The sequence below is a fragment of the Littorina saxatilis genome, linkage group LG7 (genome assembly GCF_037325665.1).
Source record: "Littorina saxatilis isolate snail1 linkage group LG7, US_GU_Lsax_2.0, whole genome shotgun sequence".
Taxonomy (NCBI): Eukaryota; Metazoa; Mollusca; class Gastropoda; order Littorinimorpha; family Littorinidae; genus Littorina; species Littorina saxatilis.
This window is the reverse complement of record NC_090251.1, coordinates 20,541,813-20,567,083: the sequence shown is the minus strand read 5'-3', so window position 1 is coordinate 20,567,083 and position 25,271 is coordinate 20,541,813. Positions and strand designations below refer to the sequence as shown.

Here is a 25,271-nt window from a genome sequence, read left to right as displayed (position 1 = left end):
GAGGAAGTAATTGATGGTAGTTTGCGACAACTTCCTACGTTTTGGGCGACATCGGAAGTACATCCTCAATTTTGCATGCATGGGACGGAAAAAGTGCTTACTTTTGAAGCAAGCGAGGAAGTAAGTGAGGGTAATTGTACTACAGCGAAACCCAGGAGTAAACACGCTGCTTCCAAAGTTTCTCAGTGCAAAATAGCAGGGCTTTTCTTCGGTTTTTCATATAAAACCGATCTAACGCAAATGAAAGTCCCAAAGAGAGAAAATAGAAAGAAAAGTCGTATCTCGTGCGTGCATTTCGTGTAAATTTCCCTGAATACAAACCTGAGTTGCCAGCTTTGACTTTTGTTCGTTCTGGGTCACTGGCCACCACTCTTAAAATTTAATCCCCGCTTTTAGGAGAGTGTGTTTCCATGTAGATGGGCGTGTGTGTGCATGTGTGAGTGTGTGTTTGTGTGAGAGTGTGCGTGTGTGTGTGCGTGCGTGCGTGTGTGTGTAGGTGTGCGTCTGTTCTTTCTTTCTTTCTTTATTTGGTGTTTAACGTCATTTTCAACCACGAAGGTTATATCGCGACGGGGAAAGGGGGGGAGATGGGATAGAGCCACTTGTTAATTGTTTCTTGTTCACAAAAGCACTAATCAAAAAATTGCTCCAGGGGCTTGCAACGTAGTACAATATATGACCTTACTGGGAGAATGCAAGTTTCCAGTACAAAGGACTTAACATTTCTTACATACTGCTTGACTAAAATCTTTAGTGCGTCTGTTCATTCATTCATTCGTTTGCAGTGCACGCGCGCACATGTGTGTTGGGGGAAGGGTGTGTGTGTGTGTGTGTGTGTGTGTGTGTGTGAAACTGAGTGTTTGTATGTATTTGTGCGAGTGCCTGTGCGTGCGTGTGTGCGGGTATAATTGTGCGTTTGTTTGTGTGCGCGTGCGTGTGTGTGTTCAACGGTGTGTGTGTGTGTGTGTGTGTGTGTGTGTGTGTGTGTGCACCCCCACCCCCACCCTCCACACACACACACACACACTTATGAGCTGATTATTTGCGCCTCGATATTTTATTTATTTTCTTACGTTTTATGTTGTTTGTTGTGATTCACCACACCCGAGTTTCTCGAAATTGAGATAATAAAGTGTTCTATGTCTAACACACATGCACACACGCGCGTAGGATAAAAAAAAATCCAATCTTGACTTTCAACTTTACATAAACATACATCCTGTTCACAATTAACGAGGACAAACATAATTTACTAACACCTAAGTACAACAATTTATCTTTTGTAAAAATTTGGACACACATTTTCCCAATTAATATGAAAGTTACTGAACTTATCTTCTTTTCACTACACCTTATATCTTGATTCCCCCAAAAACTTGAGTTTTTAAGTTGACCAGTAGCCCAAAACTGTCGCTCTAACCAAACAGTTTTACTGATACACAATCATTAAAGGCAGAGTAAGCCTCCCGTAAACCATCACAGATACGGTCAGGCTTTTACACACAGTACAAACACCCTTTCATTTAAACACTCACCAATTGAGAACATCCTAGGTGCCCTCCGTAAAGAGCGAACAATTTTCAAAGAATTTATTTTTGCGTGGTTTATCTTACCCCTGAGCCATCGTGAACCCGTGTGATCCAGTTTTCCCTTTTCACAATGCAGTCGTCATAGTTAGTCATTTGAATGCGACTCGACGTGAGCTTATCTACAATAGCACGTTTTTTTATGCACGAAACAACGGCTGTGGTTCACAAGAACTCTAGCGATGGCTTTTGACTGTTGAGAGGAACGGCGATTTCACTGATAAACCGGCCGTCGTCTGCTACGACCCTTGCGTGACCCTGCTTCCGGGCTTTTCTTTTTTTAAACTTTCACAACTTCGAATTGTTCTGATCTTGTCTTGATGAAAAACGAATTCTTTTATGATTAAAGAATGTTTGTGTAACAAGCTGTCAATTTATTATTTAGATTTTAAAAGTTAGGTCTAGCGCAAAAACGAGGCGCCGTTGTTGTTAACGGAACAAGTCTACGAAAATAAATTCTTGGAAAATGTCTCACGCTCGACAGAAAGCAGCCAGGATGTTCCCGTTCGGTGAGCGTTCAAATGGAAGTATGCTTGTACTGTATTTAGACGCTCGGGGAGCTCTGTGATGGTTTACGGGAGGCTTACTGTGCCTTTAAAAAAAAAAGAGGTTTAACATAACCGACTTCGCTACCACATAAACAAAAAAAGTTTTATTCTCCCCAACATTCTGGTCAACAAAATCATTATTACAGACAGTCATTCAATTTCAAGACAATCATCACAGCTTTGAACAGACCATTTCGTTCAACCAGTCAAAAACAACAACTATATTAAAAGCTACAGCGCGATCAACGTTCGCCCATTTACGAACTCGCGATGAGATTTGTTTCTTCTGGTCACCAAGCCTACCGTTTACAAACGCATGCGCACTAATTGGGATTCCCCCAATTTCCTCGACCTTGACCTCAGGACTCTCGAAGCCACTACTTCGGCGTTCAAGTTAGCTCGTGCATACCGAGTAGCTGGCAGCTTTGCTTCCGAAGTTCCCACTTTCAAAGTTAATTTCATCATTTATACGACGATATCGCATCTTAAAGGTCCTTACCCATCTAAAAGAAACCTCCAACGCATGCTACAATTGCCTGACATTCTGGTTTTAAAGGCAGCTCATTGGGAAATGAGCTCAGACACAGTATTGAAGACGTGAAATGCGTCAATCGAGCAACTGTCGTAACTTGGCCACAATGAGACGGTCGGCTACCTTGCACCATAGACACGAACTGTGACATTCTTGTTTAATTTAGGTGAAAAGCTTGAAACAGCGGGGCTCAAAACCGACAGTACGATCATTTACTGACCGAAAAAAACGTGCTCGAGTCATTCGGCGAAGATGGTGAGCTTTCAAACTACCACGACTGAATAACTGATAACACATCTTTGCATTGTGCTTTTTCTAGACGAGTAGCATAGTGCAGTGGTTACGGATTCGGAATTTCAATCCGACGCTCTGGGTTCAAGTGCCGCTGGGAGCTAATTTTTTTTTTTAAAACCTTTTTTTTTAATAGACCTCAATTGCATTCAGACTGCAACAACCAGTCTTTTTTTTGCCTCTGTGTTAATTTTTTTTAAACGCGTAAAGAAACTGTCCTATACTTTCAAAAAAAATCGAATCTTGACTTTTAACTGTACATAACCATGCAGCGCCATCGTAATCAAAAATTAACGAGTGAAAACAAATTAAAACACCGATGAACAGTATTGTCTTTTCTAAACTTCTTGACAGACATTTCCCCAATAAATAAGGAACAAGTCACTAAACTTAGTTATTTACGGTCTACTGCATAATGTTCTTCCTTTTAAACTTGACCAGTAACCGAAAGTTTCCCTATAACCAATCTATGTTTGTCCAACAAAGAGTTTTACAGATATAAAATTATTAAACACAAGTTCAACATACAGTAATTGTTGTACTTATTGTGAGAACGAAATTGATTATACTGATTTTGTGTGTGTGTGTGTGTGTGTGTGTGTGCCCCAAAATTATGTTCACTTGGAAATGCGTTGAGGATAAAGTGATTTGTAAATATAATATGATTATTAAAAATTACCGTAAAGGAAGTTTTTTGGGCGTGTTTAAAATACATTTAGAAATAGTATTGTTAACGATATAGGTACATTTAAATGTGGTCGTCTACATTTTTGCTTTTTTTTCAATAATCGTATGGTTAGATTTCGATACAAAATTATGTCAAATGATGAATGAACCATGGGGAAAAAAAGTTATCGAAAAAAAATATATGTAAAAAAAGATTTAAACTACTCACTAATGCTGCATTATCTGTCTCGTTTAAATAGAGTTTATGGTCGCTGACCGCTCCCTCTAAACTCACACTTTATTTTTGGGTAGCGTGACTCACGCTTCCAATATTTTGTTTTCTGTTTGCTGAGAACATGTGCTTTGCCTAAAAATACTGACCAATCAAATTCATGTCACTATGCTTATAGCCACGCCCAAACAAGTACAGCAACAGTTTGACACTGGAGCGCTGTCCAGGTTTTTTTTTAAACGCACGAAATGCACGGGATTTGAGAGGAGTTTTGCGCTTGGCATTTTCCAAATAAGGATATCCTACTATGAGTACTACGCTGGAATACTACAATGAACTTTCAAACGGCTACACTGGCTTCGTCTTTCCTGATTGAAAGGGGGTGTATTGTTGATATTTGTAGATAATAGACTCTGCATTTTAATGGTCAAATGGCGATTTTGGTATAAAAATGTAGACAAGGACCTTTAAAGTAGAAAAATTAATATAAAAAGCAGAAAAAAAGAAAAGAAAAAAAAGATCAATGAAGAGGGATACTCCCCGCAACAACAACAAACAAACAAAATAAATAAAGGGTTGAAGCATGCAAGCAGCTGAGATCCCACCCCCCCCCCCCCCACCCCCCCCAAAAAAAAAAGTTCAACATAATCATTTACTCTTCTCCTAACATTCAAGCCAACAAAGTCATTTGTCATAGACAATCATTCGATTCCAAGACAATCATCACAGGTTTGAACCGACCCTTTCGTTTAACCATTCAAAAAAACAACAGCAATAACGCTGTTAGTACTACAGCGCGCTCAACGTTCGCCTTTTTGAACTCGCGATGAGATTTGTTTCTTCTGGTGGCAAGCTTACCGTTAACAAACACATGCGTACTAGTTAGGATTCCCCCAATTTTCGCGACCTTGACCGAATACTCTCGAAGTCACCACTCCGGCGTTCATGCATAGTGAACAGTTGGAAAGTTAAACTTCGGGAGTTCCCACTTCCGAAAGAGGCCTCTACTTCCAGTGTTGCTGACTTCCTCCTCATGCATACGGGCCCAGACTGGCTCGCTCCCCCAGTATGAAAGTTTTTGTCTTGTGCACGTTTAAGACCAAGTGATTGCTCTGTGTGAATTACAGGCATTCCCTTTGCTATATAAATACATTGCATGCGAGCCGAGGATGTTCGTGGTGACTGGCCTTTCTCTTTTATTTGATCACAGTGAAAAATATACTGCCGACCCTCTTCATAACTTAACAATATAAATGTTTGGAATGCCTGAGGTGTGAATGTTCTTTCTTTCTTTATTTGGTGTTTAACGTCGTTTTCAACCACGAAAGTTATATCGCGACGAGGGAAAGGGCGGAGATGGGATAGGGGAAAGGGGGGAGATGGGATAGAGCCACTTGTTAAGTGTTTCTTGTTCACAAAAGCACTAATCAAAAAATTGCCGGCTCCAGGGGCTTGCAACGTAGTACAATATATGACCTTACTGGGAGAATGCAAGTTTCCAGTACAAAGGACTAAACATTTCTTACATACTGCTTGACTAAAATCTTTACAAACATTGACTATATTCTATACAAGAACCACTAAACAAAGGTAAAAGGAGAAACATAATCCGTTAGTCGCCTCTTACGACATGCGGGGTGCAGAGAAATAAGGATGTGGAAAAGAAGACTTTTGGTAAGTGAAATAAAGGTGATGGATCCAGTCAGATAGAAATAAGACAACAAGAAAAGAATTGGAAATCTGCAGGGAATAGTAGGGAGAGTTTTCTTGGAAGGAAATATATAGGCATGAGACCAAGGGTAGGGCGGATGGTGGCGAGAGAGTGAAGGGAGGGGAAATGTTTATAGTGCCGTGTGCCGGGCTGTGAGCAGTGCCCGCCAATGTTTAGCTCAGGCACCGTCGCGGCAGACACGACTTAGTTCTATGCAGGAAAATGCAGCGCGCTATTCTGGCCATCTGGCCAACTGTCGTCCTCATCTCTAAGGCAGACTGATACCAAGAGGTGTAAGTTACAACCGCCTTCAGGCTCAGGCATTTTCAAACGCTCGACTCAAGTATGTATAGGTGAAAGGACTGGTAAGGCAGAAATAAGACAAAAGAAGAGAAGTAAAGGGGTGGGGTAGCTCTGTGGAAACACTCCCGCCGCGTGAAGGCGACCCCATGGGAGCGGTGTGAATGTTGGTTTATGACCAGAAATGCACATCTATCTCTGGCCGATTCATAGATTCAACCTACAAACTGCGACCTCATCTGTGATCAGATGGCCAAGCAATGCGTGAAATCTTTTATTCTAAAGCCGTATGGCTCGTTTCGACAAGCATTAAACGGATGAAATTAACCACATGCAGTTTATTCTTCAGAAAAATGCACACAAAAAATGGGTTGGGTTCGGTGATTTGTACATAAACGTCTTCCTCACAATAGATTCGCTGATTTGTCTTATGAAGCCGTCATCAACACGAACACAATGATTGCAGAAGCAAACTCTGTACCTACACGACCGAGACACAAGACTGATTATTTCACAGCTGCAATGTGAATAGAGAATAATTAAAGGCATACTAACGCACTCCCGTGTTTACAAAGTGTAGTTTGCCCACAATCGATGTCAAACGCACCATAAGACCATATAATGACGATATGTCACCATGCGCGGACCATAATACATGCATTACAGCTTGTTCTAGCCTCTGAAAAAGTGAGGATGTCAACAAAGCCGCGGTGTTAGCTCCCTTGCATCAACGTTACATGTGTTGCCAAATCTATAAATAGGACCATCTAGATCAAAATAAAAATTCAAATATCTCAACATTTAAGGGCTCCTAGACCACAATATTTTGCAGGGAACTTAATTTAGTCTGTCTCCAGCTCTGGGTAAAGCAATTAGCGTGTATATTCATCAGCTTTCTATGCCTTTAAGATAGGATACAGTCCCTCTAGATTTTTTGAGTACGGCGCAATGAAGACCGCTGTGCGAGCGCTTGCACTTGCTTCGCACAAACACAGCCCGCGAGCAGGCGAACACAATAATGACCTTGACACGCGGAACGCTGTGAGAAAGTTTCGCATGGCTGGCTGTTCTATCAGGCTGCGTGTTGCCCCGCCGGTGTGAATTCCTCCCACCGCCAAGTCGTTTTTGTGGTTTATTTCGCATTTAGGTCCCAGGTAACATTATGAAGTTTTAATACGATCAATCGGACCTATTATCAAGTTAGTGTATCAACTTTTGAACGAACTGCGCCCAGTAGCTTCCCAGCAATAAGCTGTTAAAGGCCTACTAAAGTGCAACATTTTTATTCGCCGAAAACATGTGTAATAGCAATCTGGTAAATGTTCCGAAGACCGTTTTGTAAAATTTTGCGTGGCTGATTTTTTATTGAATAAAAACCGATTCCGCGCACCTGTCCATTCCGCGAGAGACAGCCCCCGGTGCCAGTGACGTCATGAGTGTAACACGGCCTACAAGAGCAACATGGCCGACGGTGATAGTAGCGCTGCCACTGCTAGTACGTATGTTCCAAAAGAGATTCCATCTTCGAAGCAGAGAAGATATGGCTTCGCCTGTGCTGTCGCTGAGTGCAGCAACAATCATGGTAAGGGCCATACCATGCACAGGTTTCCTGATGATACCGAAACTCGGAGGCAGTGGGTCAAGTTTGTGCAAACTTCCAGAGCGGATTTTGGTCCGAAGTTTGGGACACCAAATCAAAATTCGAGAATATGCAGTTTGCATTTTAACTCTGACTGCTTTCCTGCAAAAGTTGCACTTGCAGCAAGCTTTGGATTAAACACGAGTTGTTGGCTAGTTCCAAAGTCAGTGCCTACAGTGCAGAAGCCATGTCGTCTGCTACCATTGACGGCAACATCACTTTTGACGGCGACGAAGTCAAGTACTGTCACCTCAGTATCCAGAGCCAGGTGCACTGTGACAGAATTGACAATGGCTATCACAACGCCGATTTGTACCACCACTGTGGGCCAAAGTGTGAGCAGAGGAGCTTTTGCTAAACGGGAACGCCAGAGGGTAAGGAGAAAAATTATGAAGTTGCACAATGTTTGGAGTCATTACATTTAATTTCTGACAAATTTACATTCATTGTGCATTTGTACAATTGTCACTGCATGGTTTTCGTCAACTTTCTTCCAATATTATTCTTGTGTATTGACTGAGAATACTCTTACTGGACATGAAGATCAAGATATTTTAAAATTTCATAATCAGGCAATGCACCTGAAGAAGGAAAGACCGTCAGTATGAGCATTGATTATGAATATGAAGAGTGTTAGTGAGAATGTTAGTGTGGGAATGAGAGGGTGTATGCATCATGGTCAAGATAGTGCAGAAGCTATTAGAAAATAAAGTTTTGATGTTTTGTCTCTAAGTCGATGGGTGGTTGGTATAATTTTGGGGGAATGCTTTTGTTTGCAGGTTGTTGCAGACATGTTGGCGGGTGCGACTCCTGATATTCAGTCCTGTGATGATTCAACTGATTCACCACAAACTCATATTGATGTGATTGTGACAGATCAGCCTCTCAGTGAGACCCTACATGTCAGCACTCAGACAGAGGTATTGTTCTCGGGTTGGCCAGTATAGATCTGTTTGTTGTCACATTCAGTCTTGTCAGTGTTATTTCAATCAATTTTTGTGATTACACATCTTCTTTACATTTTATCAACTTAGCCAATATACTTCCTTCTGTTTTAGAACTGCTTCATGTTCTTTGTAAAATATAAAATCAATAAATTGGTGTGTGCAATTATCAAGCAACCAATTTGCAAATGAACTTATTCAGGCATGGAAATTGAAAAAAGTCAGAACGGCTGAAAATATTTAAGTAATGGCAATGTCGAAGGCGCGAAGCGCCTAGCCTTACTAGGGGGTCTGGAATTTTTTTCTCAACAAAGAATGGTGCAATTTGGTGGAGCTCCAAGTTTGCCATTAAATTCAGATTTTAGAACCATTTTTGCCTCCCCCACTTAATTTTTCGGTGGACACTTTTGCTTTTTCAGCGGAACAAAAAAATAATTCGGCAGAAATTTGCCTTTCGGCGGACAATTCCCATGCCTGCTTATTCTATGATTACATTACTATTAGCTATGTCATTATCATATATATATATATATATATTCCCCTTCCAGATGCATTGCAAAGTAAAAAGAAACAAGAAAGTTCAAGTCACTCCAAGGCCTTCTTCTACTGCAACAAAAAGTAAGTAAAACAAAAAGGTAAACCACTGTTAAAATAAGGTTCAAGTCTTGTTAAAAATATTATTTTTAAACTGTGAAAAAAAAAGGTGATTGGGCATTCAATCATGAAAGCATCAGACTGAGGTGTTTGTCATTTTTATTTTTTCACATGCACACACTTGAAGTTCATGGTTCATGATTTGTGGCATGGTTCAAGTCAGAATAGCTAGTCAAACATTGGAACACATACATTTATGCTCTTTTCCACACTCACACATGTATGCAATTTTCCGTTAAAAAGGTGTGCAGTGTGATTTACGACAAAGCCTACCAGGAATCAACAAGGGTACACAATGCTGCATTGATGTGTATAGGAGCACCCGACAATGACAGCTAGTGACCCACCTGGCAGTGACCCAGAATCTCATATCAGCGAACCAGAGCAGGATGATGAATATACTCCATCCTGTGATGAGGCAGTTGATATGCACAGCGAGGACGACCATGAAATGGACTGGTAAGCCTAATTGAGTAGAAATCTGTCCTTTTTTCTCATTGAGCAAGGGCCCGCTTCCCTTTACCAGGCCCTCAATAATTCATTTACTACAGTGATACCCCCTTTTTAGACCCCCCCCCCCCTCCCCTTTACAACGGAAAATTCTCCCCTTTAACTATGTTAGACCTAGTTTTCTAAGTTCTTTTTTTTTTTAGATCTTTAAATGATTCCACTGTTGATGATAGAGAGATAGAAATTATATTGTGTTGCACTGTTTCAGGACCATTCTTGCTACTCTGCATTTTAACGAGAACAGCAACAGGGAGCAGGCAACTGATGGTGCGGGAAATGCTCGATTCAATGTTGGTTTCAGGAAGTCCAAAAAAGACTATTCCCTCCGGGAAGTGAAAGTGGATTGCACTTTTTTTAAACAATTTTGTCAGTTTTGCATGCAAAGACTTTATGTTGTCATTCCGGCAGTCATTTTGCCTTTTCATGTCAAACAAGGAGGTATACAACTTACAAGCATGAGAGAAAGAAGCTGCATGAGTATGAAAGTCAGTGCCTCAAATAGAGGAAGAAATAAGACTGAATCCCTTTTTGATTGAAATAAATGTATTGACTTGTTTTAAAGTTCAAGATCAAAAGCCCACACATAACAAAAATATACAAACATACCTGCAAAAGTTTTACCTAACTGTGCATTGCTATTTGTTTTTAAAAGGGGTCATTAATAGCAGTCTTTGTGTATTTTTGCAGCATATGTGGAGAGACTGATGCTGCGGGTTGTCGATTTGACATCCAATAACACTACTCAGGAGATGGAGCGATACATCCAGGAACAGCGAGGCGCTCAACCGTTGCCACCACCACCCTGTGCTGATTTCGAAAAGCCCAACAAGGTTGAGGCAGTCGCAGAATTCAAGTCTCGATTCAGCAAATTCTAACACAACAGTATGTAGGGGAGGCAACCCAGGATGCAGAGTAATACAGTTCACACCTTTCCCCACCACAGCTCCCATCTCCTCTATCTCGTACAGCAGCGACACTCCTTGATTGTGTCCATAACACCACAGTTCCCACACTGGCACCTAATAAAAAAAAGATAGCACAGAATAATTTATTTGTGCATAAGATCATATTTCTTCATGCTCAATAAAAATTAAGTTGTGCATTGTTTAAACATCTTCATTTTGCTTTGAATTATTTGTGTATACATCTGTGTGCATGTGTGCTGAAAAATCGTGTGACTGATTGACATGCTGAGGTGTAAATTAAGCCACTTCTTTAGAATAATTGCAACAAAAAATGTGAGCAACAAGCAAACTGGTCATGCACTGTGCAAACTGCAATGACCAAGTTGACACTTTTCATCATTCATGTGTCAGCCTTCTCTCATTTTTACACTAAAGACACACTACTTCCAGTAATCACTGTTGTACATTGACATGAATAAATGTGATTTGGATTAAAATAACCGGGCTGACGTCCTAATCACAGTCACAGACGCATCTTTAGTAGTTTACGTACAGATTGCAAAATTATCTGCACATCAACTGAAGATTGACAAAATGAAAAGCTATTCTTTACAATCGCAACTGTCGTCGCTAGTTCGTTTGTTTGTTTGTGTATTTGTTGCTTAACGTCCAGCCGACTACGCAGAGCCATATCAGGACGAGGAAGGGGGGGATGAAGGGGGCCACTTGTCAAGCGATTCCTGTTTACAAATGCACTAACCCATTACTTGTGTCCCAGCAGGCTTTAGTAAAACTAAATTAATACCTACTGGAAGATTACCAGTTTCCAGTATGTTAAAATAGGCTTAACCTATCTACTGCTGGACTTACATCAGAACACTAACAGATTAAACTATACATGAATCGCGAGACAAGCGACAAGAGAAGAGATTTTTGGAAAAAATACAGGTGAATGAGCAAGAAGGCAGAAAAAAGAAAAGAATTCATGAAGAAAAAGAGAGCATGACAGGAAAGAGGAACCAAAAATCTACCTAACAGCAAACTAGAAAGCTCCTGCGGTTCCAAAAACAGGAGGGGCCTTTAATTTCATAACCGCAGTGCCCCACTGCGGGACGTCGCTAGTTCAAGATGATCGAAATCAGGGGTTTGCACAACACAAAACAATACAGAATCTCAATCGTACGGTGTGATGTATACATACCAATGCGTTCCCTGACAACAGACGACTACGATCAACCTCTTCTGCTGGTCTTTCGGTCTTTCGTCTTCATCACTCGAATCAACTGGTATGGCTCTATGCCTATCGCTCCAGAATACGGTGGTTCCGATGTTTCCAACTCCGATTCAAAGTCACTGCTTTCGCACGAAAGCTGCAATTCAGACTCATCATCCGCGTTTGTGTACTCTACAGTCTCTGGTAGCCATCAACCACTCATGACGTCACTGGCAGGGGAGAGAAGCAGTAGCAAAAAATTGTCTGTTGCTTCCCTTCTCGCTGATTACAGGTGAGATTGAGCACTTTCTCAGGCCGACTACGGGTGATCGGAGCGGAAGAAATTGTTTTGTTTAATATATTTGGTATCCTGTTATGCAGCTCTTTCCATTGAAGCAATAAAAATGTTGCACTTTAGTAGGCCTTTAAGTGGAGAAAGACACACAGACACACGATTAAAGTCTGCTGAGCCCAAGTACTAGCGTACTCGGGGATAAATTAGAAGCTACCCCGCGAATTAGACAGAACAGCCGCAATCGGAACTGGATCGCTACTAGCTTGATTTAGAACGATCTCATTTTAACCAACCACATTCCTTTCGTGCCATATAAGGAAATGCTACATCACAAATGTTGCGGACACGTCACTTCCGGTCATCGGTGAAACGAAGTTCACACCAAAAACACAAACGACTTTCCTTGATTTCGGCGATTCTACGAATCTACTTTTGTTAGAATCATGTTTTGGTTATTTCTGTATGGAAACCTTTAATTTATTGGATATAGGTTACCTGATTCAGTTGTTATTTTAACTGTTCATATCTTCCTATTTTAAGGTCTGGGCCCGTATGCATGAACTAGAAGTAAGAAACACTGGAAGTAGAGGCCTCTTTTCGAAGTGGGAACTCCCGAAGTCAACTTTCTAACACTGTTCACAATGCATGAACTGACTTGAACGCCAAAGTAGTGACAGCGAGAGTATTAAGGTCAAGGTCGGGGAAATTGGGGGAATCCCTACTTATACGCATGCACACGTTTCTATCAACATGGCAGTCAACGAAAATGGCAAGGCACGTGTGCCGCTCAAAAAGAAAGTAGACACGGAGGGGCGTTCTGCACCTTTTTCAGATGGTGAAATTGCTGTACTCTTGACAGAAGTGTTTTACGAAAGAACGGTTATTCTGTCCAAATTTCAGAACAGTTAATTAGAAAAAAACACAGTAAACACCAAGTTTACAGAACAGTCTAACAGGCTGTTAAACATAAAGACGCTGTCTGGTCCAACTGAAATTGCCAAAGAAGTGTCGCTCTCTCTCTCTCTCTCTCTCTCTCTCTCTCTCTCTCTCTCTCTCTCTCTCTCTCTCTGACGACACATGCACACACAGACAAACGTACACTCATGCACATACTGACACTATGACACAAGTGACACTGACGGCACACATAAACACACACACACACCACACACTGCACACACACACACGCGCGCGCGCTCGCGCGCACACATATACACACACACACGCACCCATACACGCACGCACACAGTCACAAACAAATAACCACACACTCACTCTCTCTCACTTTCTCTCATTCTCTCTCAATCTACACTCATACACACACTGAAACTATGATGACACAAGTGACACGTCACACACACACACACACACACACACACACACATACACACACACACACACACACACACACACACACACACACACACTCACCGTAGTGACACACATATACACACGCGCGTACAGTTGAAAGTCAAGACATGATATGATTTTTTCAAAGCATAGGAAGGTTTCTTTTGCAAATGAATAAAATTAACACAGAGGCAAAACCCGGTTTTTGCAGCCGGAATGCAATTGCGGATGCTTAAAAAGGAAAAGATTAATAAAAAAATATATAGCTCCCGGCGGAACTTGAACCCGGAGCGAATGAACGAGAGTCCGGAACCGTTACCACTGCACTATGTTACTCGTGTAGAATAGAGGCATGATGAAAAAAGGCATTCTGAGTTATTCAGTCGTGCTGGTTTGAAAGCTCGCCACCTTCGCCGAATGACTCGAGCACGTTTTTTTCGGTCAGTAACTGATCGAACTGTCGCTTTTGAGTCACTCTGTTTTAAGCATTTCACCTAAATTAAACAAGAATGTCACAGTCCGTGTCTATGGTGCAAGGTAGGAGACCGTCTCATTGTAGCCAAGTTACGACAGTTGCTCGATTGACGCATTTCACGTCTTCGATATTGTGTCTGAGATCATTTCCCAATGAGCTGCCTTTAAAAACGGAATGTCCTGCAATTGTAGTATGCGCTGGAGGTTTCTTTTGGATGGGTAAGGACACTTGAGATGCGATATCGTCGTATAATTATGTCAAGCGAGAGGCCCTTGACATTGGAAGTGGGAACTTCGAAAGCAAAGTTGCCAGCTACTCGGTATGCACGAGCTAAATTGAACGCCGAAGTAGTGGCTTCGAGAGTTCTGAGGTCAAGGTCGAGAAAATTGGGGGAATCCCAATTAGTGCGCATGCGTTTGTAAACGGTAGGCTTGGTGACCAGAAGAAACAAATCTCATCGCGAGTTCGTAAATGGGCAAACGTTGATCGCGCTGTAGCTTTTACTATAATTGTTGTTTTTAACTGGTTGAACGAAAGCTGTGATGATTGTCCTTAAATAGAATGACTGTCTATAATAATGATTTCGTTGACCAGAATGTTGGGGACAATAAAAAAAAAGGTTGTTTATGTGGTAGCGAAGTCGGTTAACTTAAAACTCTTTTTGTAGTGTTTTTTTAATGATTGTGTATCGGTAAAACTGCTGGACAAAAATAGTTTGGTCAGAGCGAATGTTTGTGTTACTGGTAAATTTAAAAAGGCAGAACTCCATTTTTGGGGAATCAAGATATAAGGTGTAGTGAAAAGAAGATAAGTTCAGCGAATTTCATATTATTTGAGAAAATGTGTGTCCGAATTTTTAAAACAGAAAAATTGTTGTACTTAGGTGTTTGTAAATTACGTTTGTCCTCGTTAATTGTGAAGAGGATGTATGTTTATATAAAGTTCAAAGTCAAGATTGGATTTTTGTAGCCTACGTGCGTGTGTGCATGTGTATTAGACATAATACATAGACATAGAACACTTTATTATCTCAATTACGATAAACTCGGGTGTGGTGAATCACAATAAACAGCATAAAACGTAAGAACATGAATAAAATATCAAGGCGCAAATATAGTCAGCTCATCATAGTGTGGGGAGTGGGTACACACACACACACACACACACACACACACACACACATACACACACACACACACACACACACACACCACACCGTCGAACACACACATAACGTCGAACACACACACACACACACACACACACACACACACACCGTCGAACACACACACACCGTCGAACACACACACACCGTCGAACACACACACACCGTCGAACACACACACACCGTCGAACACACACATAACATCGAAAACACACACACACACACACACACACACACACACAAACACACACACAAACACACACAAACAAACACACACACACAAACACACACACACACACACACACGGCACGCGCGAACACGCAAACAAACGTATGAAGGAACAGACGCACAATTATACCCGCACGCACGCACACACAGGCAGACAGGCACTCGCACAAATACACACACACACACACACACACACACACACACACACACACACACACACACACACACACACACACAGATAAAGCAATGACAAAAAAAATAGCAGAAACTTACACTTAAACACTCGAACACACACACACACACACACACACACACACACGCACACGAACACAAACACACGCACGCATGCACACAAACACACACACACACACACTCACACATGCACACAACGACGCCCATTTTCATAGAAACACAGTAACCCCCTCGTATAAGCGGGAATGAAAGAGTGGTGGCCAATGACCCAGATCAACAAACAAAAGTCAAAGCTGGCAACTCAGGTTTGTATTCAGGGAAATTTGCACGAAATGCATGCAGAAGATACGACTTTTCCCTCTATTTTCTCTCTTTTGGAGCGTCAGCTCGGTTTGACATGAAAAACTGAAGAAAAGCCCTGCCTTTTTGCACTGAGAAACTGTGGAAGTAGCGTGTTTACTACTGGGTCTGGCTGTAGTACATTTACCCTCATTTACTTCCTCGTTAGCTTCCAAAGTAAACTCTTTTTTCGTCCCATGCATGCGAAAGTGAGGATGTACTTCCGATGTCACTCAAAACTTTAGAAGTAGTCGCAAAATACCCTGAGTTACTTCCTCGCTTTGCTTCGAGGTAAACCCTTTTTCCGGCCCATGCATACGAAAGTGAGGCAAGTACTTCCGATGTCACTCAAAACTTCGGGAGTTGTCGCGAACTTCTCCCATAAGCATACGGGCCCTGGAGAGGACGCTCAAGTCGATCTTTCACTGGATTTCTGTAGCATACATTTGCCTAGGTTGCGCTGGGGAAAATCAAAGATGTCGGCAGCCTATTGCCGCTTCACGACTTTAGAGTTCTATTTCTTCCCTAATATAAATAGAATACTTATATTTATAGGGCAGACCTTAATTTGTGAACTGTCTCACTTTGAACAGTTATACATTTTATGAGTGGAGCTTCGGGTTGCAAAGTAATCGCACATGTGTTGTCAGCGCTTCTTCTGCGAACAGAATTTCTCTGCCGTAAGCTTTTAATGTCTAAACCGCGAAATGTACAACACGCACTGTTGAGTTTCGTTGTGCGTGCGCATCCGAGCGGGCAAGAGAAAATGAGGTGGCGAAAGGAAAGGGTGGGCTTTGTTCGTCTCTCTAAAACTACCTACTATCTCATTATGTCTGTCAGTCAAAGTATTCTCGTGACCTCGGTCAGCATATCACTCAGCTGACGTGATGAATCTTAACAGGTGAAATGCGCACACAACAATCTCACAAGATAAACCACGTTGAACACGCGTTTCAGTTGCTTCGATTTTTTAGTGGGGCGTGTATGTTGCAAAATCATTCAAATCATGCAACAAACACCAAATTTAGCAAAAATGAAGAGTTTTATGTGCTTAACAAAACCTGATACAGAGCCACCGCGAAAAAAAAATTGGTAGTTTTTAAACAATTTTTCAAAATGGCCGCCAGTGTAAACGGTTGGGTATGTTAGACATATTTCACTTCATGTGATTAACAGCAAATTTGGCGTAAATGGACATTTGCTTTTGCTTAACAAAACCTGATACAGAGCCACCGTGAAAAAAATAAGAAATCAGTAGTTTTTTAACAATTTTCAAAATGGCCGCCAATGAAAAGGGTATTTAGGCATTTTTGATGCTACATACAAGACATTCTCTTGCAATAGAAACTAACACAAAAACATTTTTAAACAAAACAATACATGTATTGTTGGTGCAGAGAATGATTGGACGGTGTGGGTGGCAGGGTTGAAGAATTTGTGGATTACCTAAATAGCTGTGCAAAAAAAATATATTGCACCAATTTTCATACCAAAACAAAAACATTCATTCCTGTGCAGTTGTATTCAACGTATGCTATTGAGGGCACTCAACTTGGCTATCTGGAACACTTTTAAGGTGGGTTATTTGACCGCCACCCAAACAAGGGTACCTCCAAAATAAAACTGATAAAAATGTAATGTATCAACTCAAAAGTCGACTAAAATTCATAATCGCTGTATTTAGAAAACGTTGTTTGTTCTCATGTGTTTACACAACTAGCACATTCCGGCAAGTGGCCATACTCCAAAAAAAATTTGGCAGTACTTGAAACAACCATCTGTGATAAATACATGCGAAGTCAAAAATATGTGGGATGTAAGTCAACAAACCTGTGGCAGTTTTAAAAATATTATTTCGTGAAGATTCGAAAGTGTACTCAAACGGTTGAACTATGCCTCGTGTGTAGACACACATTCCTGAAAGTTTTAACGGCGGCAACCCACTTGGTCATTGCTAAGTTTTTGTCACATCTCTTTGTCACGTCAAGGGTATCCTTATTTTGACGGCGTTCAAGTGACCCCTGTAAATACATCTTCTTATAGCGAAGATGCGAGCCTTTAATGACATAGAAAGTTTGAATAAAATGACACAGGAATAAATGTTTGAGTTGGGGTATGAAAATGGGTGCAATCATATTTTTGCACAGTTTAGATGCTGACAGTTTTCACAGGCATGCAAGCACATTTGCAGGGAGCAGTGCCTTGCAGTCCTTCTTTGCAGCATTTGCAGCGTTTTGTTGTACACCTCTTCTTGCAGGCACACTTCATGAGTTCTCGGCACACGCTGGATACCTCTTGAAAGCTCGTCCAGAATTACTCCCACTTTCAAGCCTTGAACTGCCAGCCTACAGAGTTGGGTAGTCAAATAGGTAGATGGCTCTTCTCAATCATGTCCTGCAGCAGCACCTCACTTGTAAGGGGATTATGGTCAATTTGGCAGCTCTTTTTACTGAAGAGGTACCGTCTAGCACTGTTCACACCCAGTACGTTGCTGGTTTTGTCCTACAGATGTACACCAAAAAGCTCTTGTGCTGCCCTGTCAGTGGTACTCAGCTTACAAAGAGGAGCAGACAACCTGAAGAAAGTTTGAGTGACGTCTTCAAATGCTTGCCATACTTCCCAAGCCTTCTGTTTCCCCAATACCATTAAAGAACGACATAGTGTCACAGCCTGTAAGGCTATGCAAAATGGGCAGACAGGGTGACTTCTCTTGGCCAATGGCTTTGGCAATGTGGCGATACACTTCACCAGCAGAAAAAAACGCTACACAGCTGGAATGAGAAGCAGACTGTCTGGCCTCCTCTACATCCATGGTGCAGGAAATCAGCCTGGGGTACCCTTCACACAAAAGATGAAAAGTGACATTTTTATTTGAATGTATTTTAATAATGTTTACTATCTCAGAGAGTCTGTCAAAGCCGGGGTAGCAAGCCTTCACACAACAGACCAAAATGAATTTTTTTTTTATCTCATGAATTCGTATAATTCTTACTGTTTCAGGTTTAAAAAAAACACAGTTTCCAATGACTCAACTGATTCTGGAATCTTTCTGACGGCTACATTTGTTCGCTTCAAACAGTCCCTAACAGAATGTTGACCATAGTGAGGGTACAGTAAACCCACCAAATTCACAGAGGTCGCTTACAAATGTGCAAACATGTTCCAATTAATGAAAATAAAAAAAGCTTACTGTTAAGCTGGACAGGATGTACTAGGTAACAAACCTTGATAGTACTAGTGAAATCAGCTCCCTTCTGTGGCACCGGTATAATTGCTCATACTATATTCACGCAGAACGCTTGTTCCCAGGAACCGGCATGTGGTGTAACTCTTGTAGGGGAAGGGCTCCTAATATGGACCGGCTCCTAATATGGACCACCTTCTGTTCTGACAAACTAACAGCGCTAGAGCGCTCAAAAAAGTTTTATTCGCTGTATTCACCCTCTCTGGATAACTTGCACATGTCAAAATAGTTGCAGAAACAGAAATCTCAAAACCGTTAGGCTTTTTCTCTTTTTTTCACTTTTGGCAGCGTTCACTCTAAATTTGCCGTCTAAAACGGACTCGTTTCTGTCCACAGCCAAAGCTTTAATCACACAAACATTGCTATATATGACAGCTAAAACCGTATTTGTTACATTTTTAGCAGTGTTGACCCCGAGTTTCTACTGCAAACATAAAATAATAGCAAAATCTGAAAGTATGTGCGAGTCCCCTAATATGGACCACCTTCAACAAATCGAAGAAAATAAAAGCTAAAGGCTATTTTCATTAATTCATTAAGAAGCTTGCTGGAAATAACTTATAACTAGCCCTCGAGATTTAAAAAAAAATGCAACAAAAAGTCTTCTTTTCGTGGAAGTTGATAATTTCACTTATTTTCACACTGTTTTTGATAAGCTTCTTTAGTTTCCTGGTGTGCTTCAAATAATGCTCTCATCAACCTGAAACAGATAAATCTAGAGCATATTTTAATTAGGCTGACTTGTACACTAAGTTGTATCATGTTATTTTGAAATATAGGGGGCTTTTCAAAGTGATTCGTGAAGGCCGCTTCACTGGTCCATATTAGGCGCCCAGGCTCCTAATATGGACCCTTTGTGATTTTTTCTGTATTTAATTTTTGCTGAATGTCTATCAAAGCTATTTCACTCTAATTAGGCCTAACGGTTAACCTAAGAGAGAAGGACTACCAAACACAAATTGAAACTTCTTCGCAAGAAAACAAGCTAGTTACCAGCATGAAACAAAAAGGGGTCCATATTAGGAGCCCTTCCCCTATATCCTGTAAAAATAAAATTCACACCAATGCACGGTCAACTTAAAATAAGCAAAAGGATGAGAAACAAGCAACAAACCAAAATTGTAAAACTAGAGCGGTACCCCTTCATTTTTCAAAACCACTTATCTCATTTGATTAGCAAACACTGTATGCTTTTGTCTGTTACCTACCGTCTTTGAAAGTTTGATCACAACACTGTAAAGACATGGGGAGTGGTGTTTTTATCTCCAGCTGGTCATCCTACTATTTGGGCTACCCTCACTCAGTTTTTGACTCTACCCCTCCCCACCTCAGCCGTTTAGAGACTTATGTAAGTCCTTAACGTAGGCAGGACTAATTATCATGCCATGAACAATCTCTTTCTCCTCGCCTTTTATTCAAAGTTCGTTTAATCTGTTTAAAATCACCAGCGTGGCGATCATGATTTCCTTACTTGTAGTCAACAGATAGATTTAGATCTATCAGTATCAAAATCCAGCTAATGAGCTATTGCAAGATTAAACAAAGTCTGTGCATTTCAGCGCTTCACCCGATGAATAACAGCCCCCAGGGGAGAATTAAACATTAAAATGATGTGACATTGGTGAATGAAGGCGTAGCCTATTCTTGAAAACTTGAAAAATAGATCCCTGCGCCTTGAGTCCGAGTCTGGAGATACGCGCGCGATATAAGACTTCATATAACATAACTTACCTTCAGAAACGTTGTTTTCGCTCAAATCAAAATACGCAATGTTGCGGAGGCCGCCATCTTGAATGTTCATGCGCTGCGGATATAAAAAATTCTAAAAACGATCAAATTAAATACCAGAACACAAAAATACCCATAAGAGTATTTATTTCATGCATGTGTTGTCAGCAAACAACTTCTGGTGCATGGTGAACCATTGAATTTTACATTTGCTGAGTTGGGAATATTTACTGCTGAGCGCTTTTGGTACGAACTTCGTCTGCTGTAAATGCAGCCTTTTATTCACTATCAAAAACAAAAAAAATGATTTCTGAAGTGGCTCTGTATCTGAAATCCCTTAAATAATTATAAGGAACAATATCACAAAGTATGATGTTTGTTGCAAGATGTGAATGATTGATTAGTGCGTCTGCAACATACAAGCCCCGCTATTCTTGTCCAACAGGAGAGCGGCAGACACATAGGAAATGACGTAAGGATATATTTGACGTAAATTGAGTGACGCAATTTCTCGTCTTCGACTTGTCGACATTATGCTTGTGTCGCCTAAATATCAGACCCTATTGTAACGCTGAAAACTCAATAGCTGTTAATATAGCTATTCTGATGGACACGTGGGGGAATTCGGGGGCTGTGATTGGATGGTCTCTTCCGATCATCAAAGCATAATGCTACGGAAGTCGGCCATTTTTGCCAATATCCAAAAGCATATTGGCAATAACAAAGACGCATGGTTCCGGTTTTACCCATCTGTACCACACGATGTTTTAATCGACAACAGCATACACTGACAACTTGAAATTCTTCTCGGGAATGTTTTTCAGCTTTAAAAATGTCGATAGCAATAGCATACCCTTTTCTGCTAATTTCCCGATGAAACAGGACTAAATCAATTATTTTCTGTCCCTAAACACCACAAAATGCCCAAAGTCGAAAGATGTAGTACAAACAGGGGAGTAAAACGGAACAGCCGGAATAAGAAACGGCGTCTGCTATCAAACCCTGAAATCAAAGCATCGACACAAAAACTGTCATTTTGTAAGTTTGGAACAACAAATCAAGGTCAGAACAGCTATATAATCGCTATTGTGTTTTCAGCGTAGCAATAGGGTCCGATATTTAGACTCGAACAAGTATAATGCGACTCGTCTTCGACTCGTCGGCATTATACTTGTCTCGTCTAGTATCGGACCCTATTGCTACGCTGAAAACACTATAGCTGTTAATATCTTGGGTTTTGAAACAAACATGCCTATGATGTCTGCTCCACATTTACAGTAGGGAGAGCGCAAAGCTTCAAGAAATGCATCCCACACAGCACGCAGATCTCATTTATCAAAATAGCATTGACGGTACGAAGGCTACTTGCAAGTTGTGCGAAGAAGGTCTATGTCTCAGTGCATGTCTCAGTGCAGTATATATTGAAGCTCTTTCAGAAGTGATACAAATCAAGTTAAAGTCTGGGATGACAGTCCAACTTCTTGTTTCACCTGCACACCGTAAACCTGCCGACAGGTGAGACCATTATGGTATAATACACACACGTCCTGACGCCCGTTTCGTGGAGGCAAGAACTGCTTGCGGCTAGCCTCTCGCTAATGCACGTCAGCGAGGGTGTGTACGAAACAATTTTCACTAGGCAGGCAAGGATTAAACACGATTGGTTGATACCGTAAGAGTCATCGGCAATCGTCGGTAAACAGCCATGAAAAGCCAATCGGATTTGTATGACGGCTTACCAGTGCCAAAACCTGGGGTTACTATCACGGGTTGATATTGATGTTATTATTATAATGTATTATCATTGTTTTAGGTGTGTAATTGTGTGTACGTTGAAGGCAAACCTGACGCAGACAAATTCTCTTGGCCATCGCGTAGTACAATCGTAGCTGAGTAAGCGTTATTTCGCAGGGTAAGCAATAAGTAGCGGTCAGTAATTAGTGCACAGCCGCGTGTGTATAGTAGGGCATTTCCTAATACGCTATAGCCGTATGATACCTGGCGATAGGTGCCACGATGCTGGACCCTGTGACGTCAGTCTCCGAAAATGGGAAGACGGCACAGGGCCCAAGCTTACTTAATCTAGGGAGATAGGGAAGACAAAAAGACGGACTGCAGAGATTTCTTAGAGGACGGAGCTATAGACCAGACCAGAGGAAATAGAGCTAGGGAAATAGAGTATAGGAGTGTTGACCAGCAGAAAAGAAATTTATACAAGTTACTACTTAGAATAAGTTAGCATAGAGACAAGTGATAGCTAGGATACGACAGTTGAAATACAGTGCCAACAGAACAGTCTGCATCAGGTAAGCAAGTACGCACGTTGTTTCCCCTTTTGTGTCAAGTTGTACCCTAAACAAGTCGCGTAAGGCGAAAATACAACATTTAGTCAAGTAGCTGTCGAACTCACAGAATGAAACTGAACGCAATGCAACGCAGCAAGACCGTATACTCGTAGCATCGTCAGTCCACCGCGCACGGCAAAGGCAGTGAAATTGACAAGAAGAGCGGGGTAGTACTTGCGTTGAGAAGGATAGCACGCTTTTCTGTACCTCTCTTCGTTTTAACTTTCTGAGCGTGTTTTTAATCCAAACATATCATATCTATATGTTTTTGGAATCAGGAACCGACAAGGAATAAGATGAAGGTGTTTTTAAATTGATTTGGACAATTTAATTTTGATAATAATTTTTATATTTTTAATTTTCAGAGCTTGTTTTTAATCAAAATATAACATATTTATATATTTTTGGAATCAGAAAATGATAAAGAATAAGATGTACGTAAATTTGGATCGTTTTATAAAAAAAATATTTTTTTTACAATTTTCAGATTGTTAATGACCAAACTCACTCATTAGTTTTTAAGCCACCAAGCTGAAATGCAATACCAAACCCCGGCCTTCGTCGAAGATTACTTGACCAAAATTTCAACCAATTTGGTTGAAAAATGAGAGCGTGACAGTGCCGCCTCAACTTTCACGAAAAGCCGGATATGACGTCATCAAAGACATTTATCCAAAAAATGAAAAAAACGTTCGGGGATTTCATACCCAGGAACTCTCATGTCAAATTTCATAAAGATCGGTCCAGTAGTTTAGTCTGAATCGCTCTACACACACACACACACACACAGACAGACACACACACACACACATACACCACGACCCTCGTCTCGATTCCCCCCTCTACGTTAAAATATTTAGTCAAAACTTGACTAAATATAATAACAAGTCGCGTAAGGCGAAAATACAACATTTAGTCAAGTAGCTGTCGAACTCACAGAATGAAACTGAACGCAATGCCATTTTTCAGCAAGACCGTATACTCGTAGCATCGTCAGTCCACCGCTCATGGCAAAGGCAGTGAAATTGACAAGAAGAGCGGGGTGGTAGTTGCGCTAAGAAGGATAGCACGCTCTTCTGTACCTCTCTTTGTTTTAACTTTCTGAGCGTGTTTTTAATCCAAACATATCATATCTATATGTTTTTGGAATCAGGAACCGACAAGGAATAAGATGAAAGTGTTTTTAAATTGATTTCGAAAAAAAAAATTTGATAATAATTTTTATATATTTAATTTTCAGAGCTTGTTTTTAATCCGAATATAACATATTTATATGTTTTTGGAATCAGAAAATGATGGAGAATAAGATGAACGTAAATTTGGATCGTTTTATAAATTTTTATTTTTTTTTACAATTTTCAGATTTTTAATGACCAAAGTCATTAATTAATTTTTAAGCCACCAAGCTGAAATGCAATACCGAAGTCCGGGCTTTGTCGAAGATTACTTGACCAAAATTTCAACCAATTTGGTTGAAAAATGAGGGCGTGACAGTGCCGCCTCAACTTTCACGAAAAGCCGGATATGACGTCATCAAAGACATTTATCCAAAAAATGAAAAATACGTTCGGGGATTTCATACCCAGGAACTCTCATGTCAAATTTCATAAAGATCGGTCCAGTAGTTTAGTCTAAATCGCTCTACACACACACACACACACACACACACACACACACACACACACGCACATACACCACGACCCTCGTCTCGATTCCCCCCTCTACGTTAAAATATTTAGTCAAAACTTGACTAAATATAAAAAGAAGAAATTGTTGCTCTTGGTTTCGTTTGCATTCTTAAGATTGTTCGTACCTTGTTCTTTGTCTCCATTATAAAGATATGTCTGTCCTCTCAACACTCATAAAGCCAAGCGAGTACAAGTAATAATGGACATCTTTAATAAACATCTTTAAAGACCAGGTCGCCAATTCGACCCCGCGATAGTACCATTTTTATATTTAGTCAAGTTTTGACTAAATATTTTAACATCGAGGGGGAATCGAAACGAGGGTCGTGGTGTATGTGCGTGTGTGTGTCTGTCTGTGTGTGTGTGTAGAGCGATTCAGACTAAACTACTGGACCGATCTTTATGAAATTTGACATGAGAGTTCCTGGGTATGAAATCCCCGAACGTTTTTTTCATTTTTTGGATAAATGTCTTTGATGACGTCATATCCG

The 25,271-nt window shown here is 40.8% G+C and overlaps 2 protein-coding genes across 4 annotated transcripts in view; one reads left to right on the top strand and one right to left on the bottom strand.

Moving 5' to 3' along the window:
* LOC138970880 (ephrin-B2-like) overlaps positions 1-25,271 on the bottom strand; it is a 368,014-nt gene that overhangs the window by 164,076 nt on the left and 178,667 nt on the right. The window lies entirely within an intron of this gene.
* LOC138970881 (uncharacterized) lies at positions 7,324-10,724 on the top strand. Of its 3 annotated transcripts, XM_070343449.1 has the most exons (6): positions 7,324-7,879; positions 8,285-8,425; positions 8,998-9,067; positions 9,347-9,562; positions 9,822-9,880; positions 10,301-10,724. In XM_070343449.1, exons 4-6 carry the CDS (start codon positions 9,432-9,434, stop codon positions 10,486-10,488), a joined length of 378 nt encoding a protein of 125 aa, XP_070199550.1. In that variant the 5' UTR covers positions 7,324-7,879; positions 8,285-8,425; positions 8,998-9,067; positions 9,347-9,431; the 3' UTR covers positions 10,489-10,724. The 3 variants fall into 3 exon arrangements, 2 of the variants coding, with proteins under 2 accessions (XP_070199550.1, XP_070199551.1); XR_011457094.1 differs by lacking the exon at positions 9,822-9,880; XM_070343450.1 differs by lacking the exon at positions 7,324-7,879 and having other exon boundaries at positions 7,914-8,425.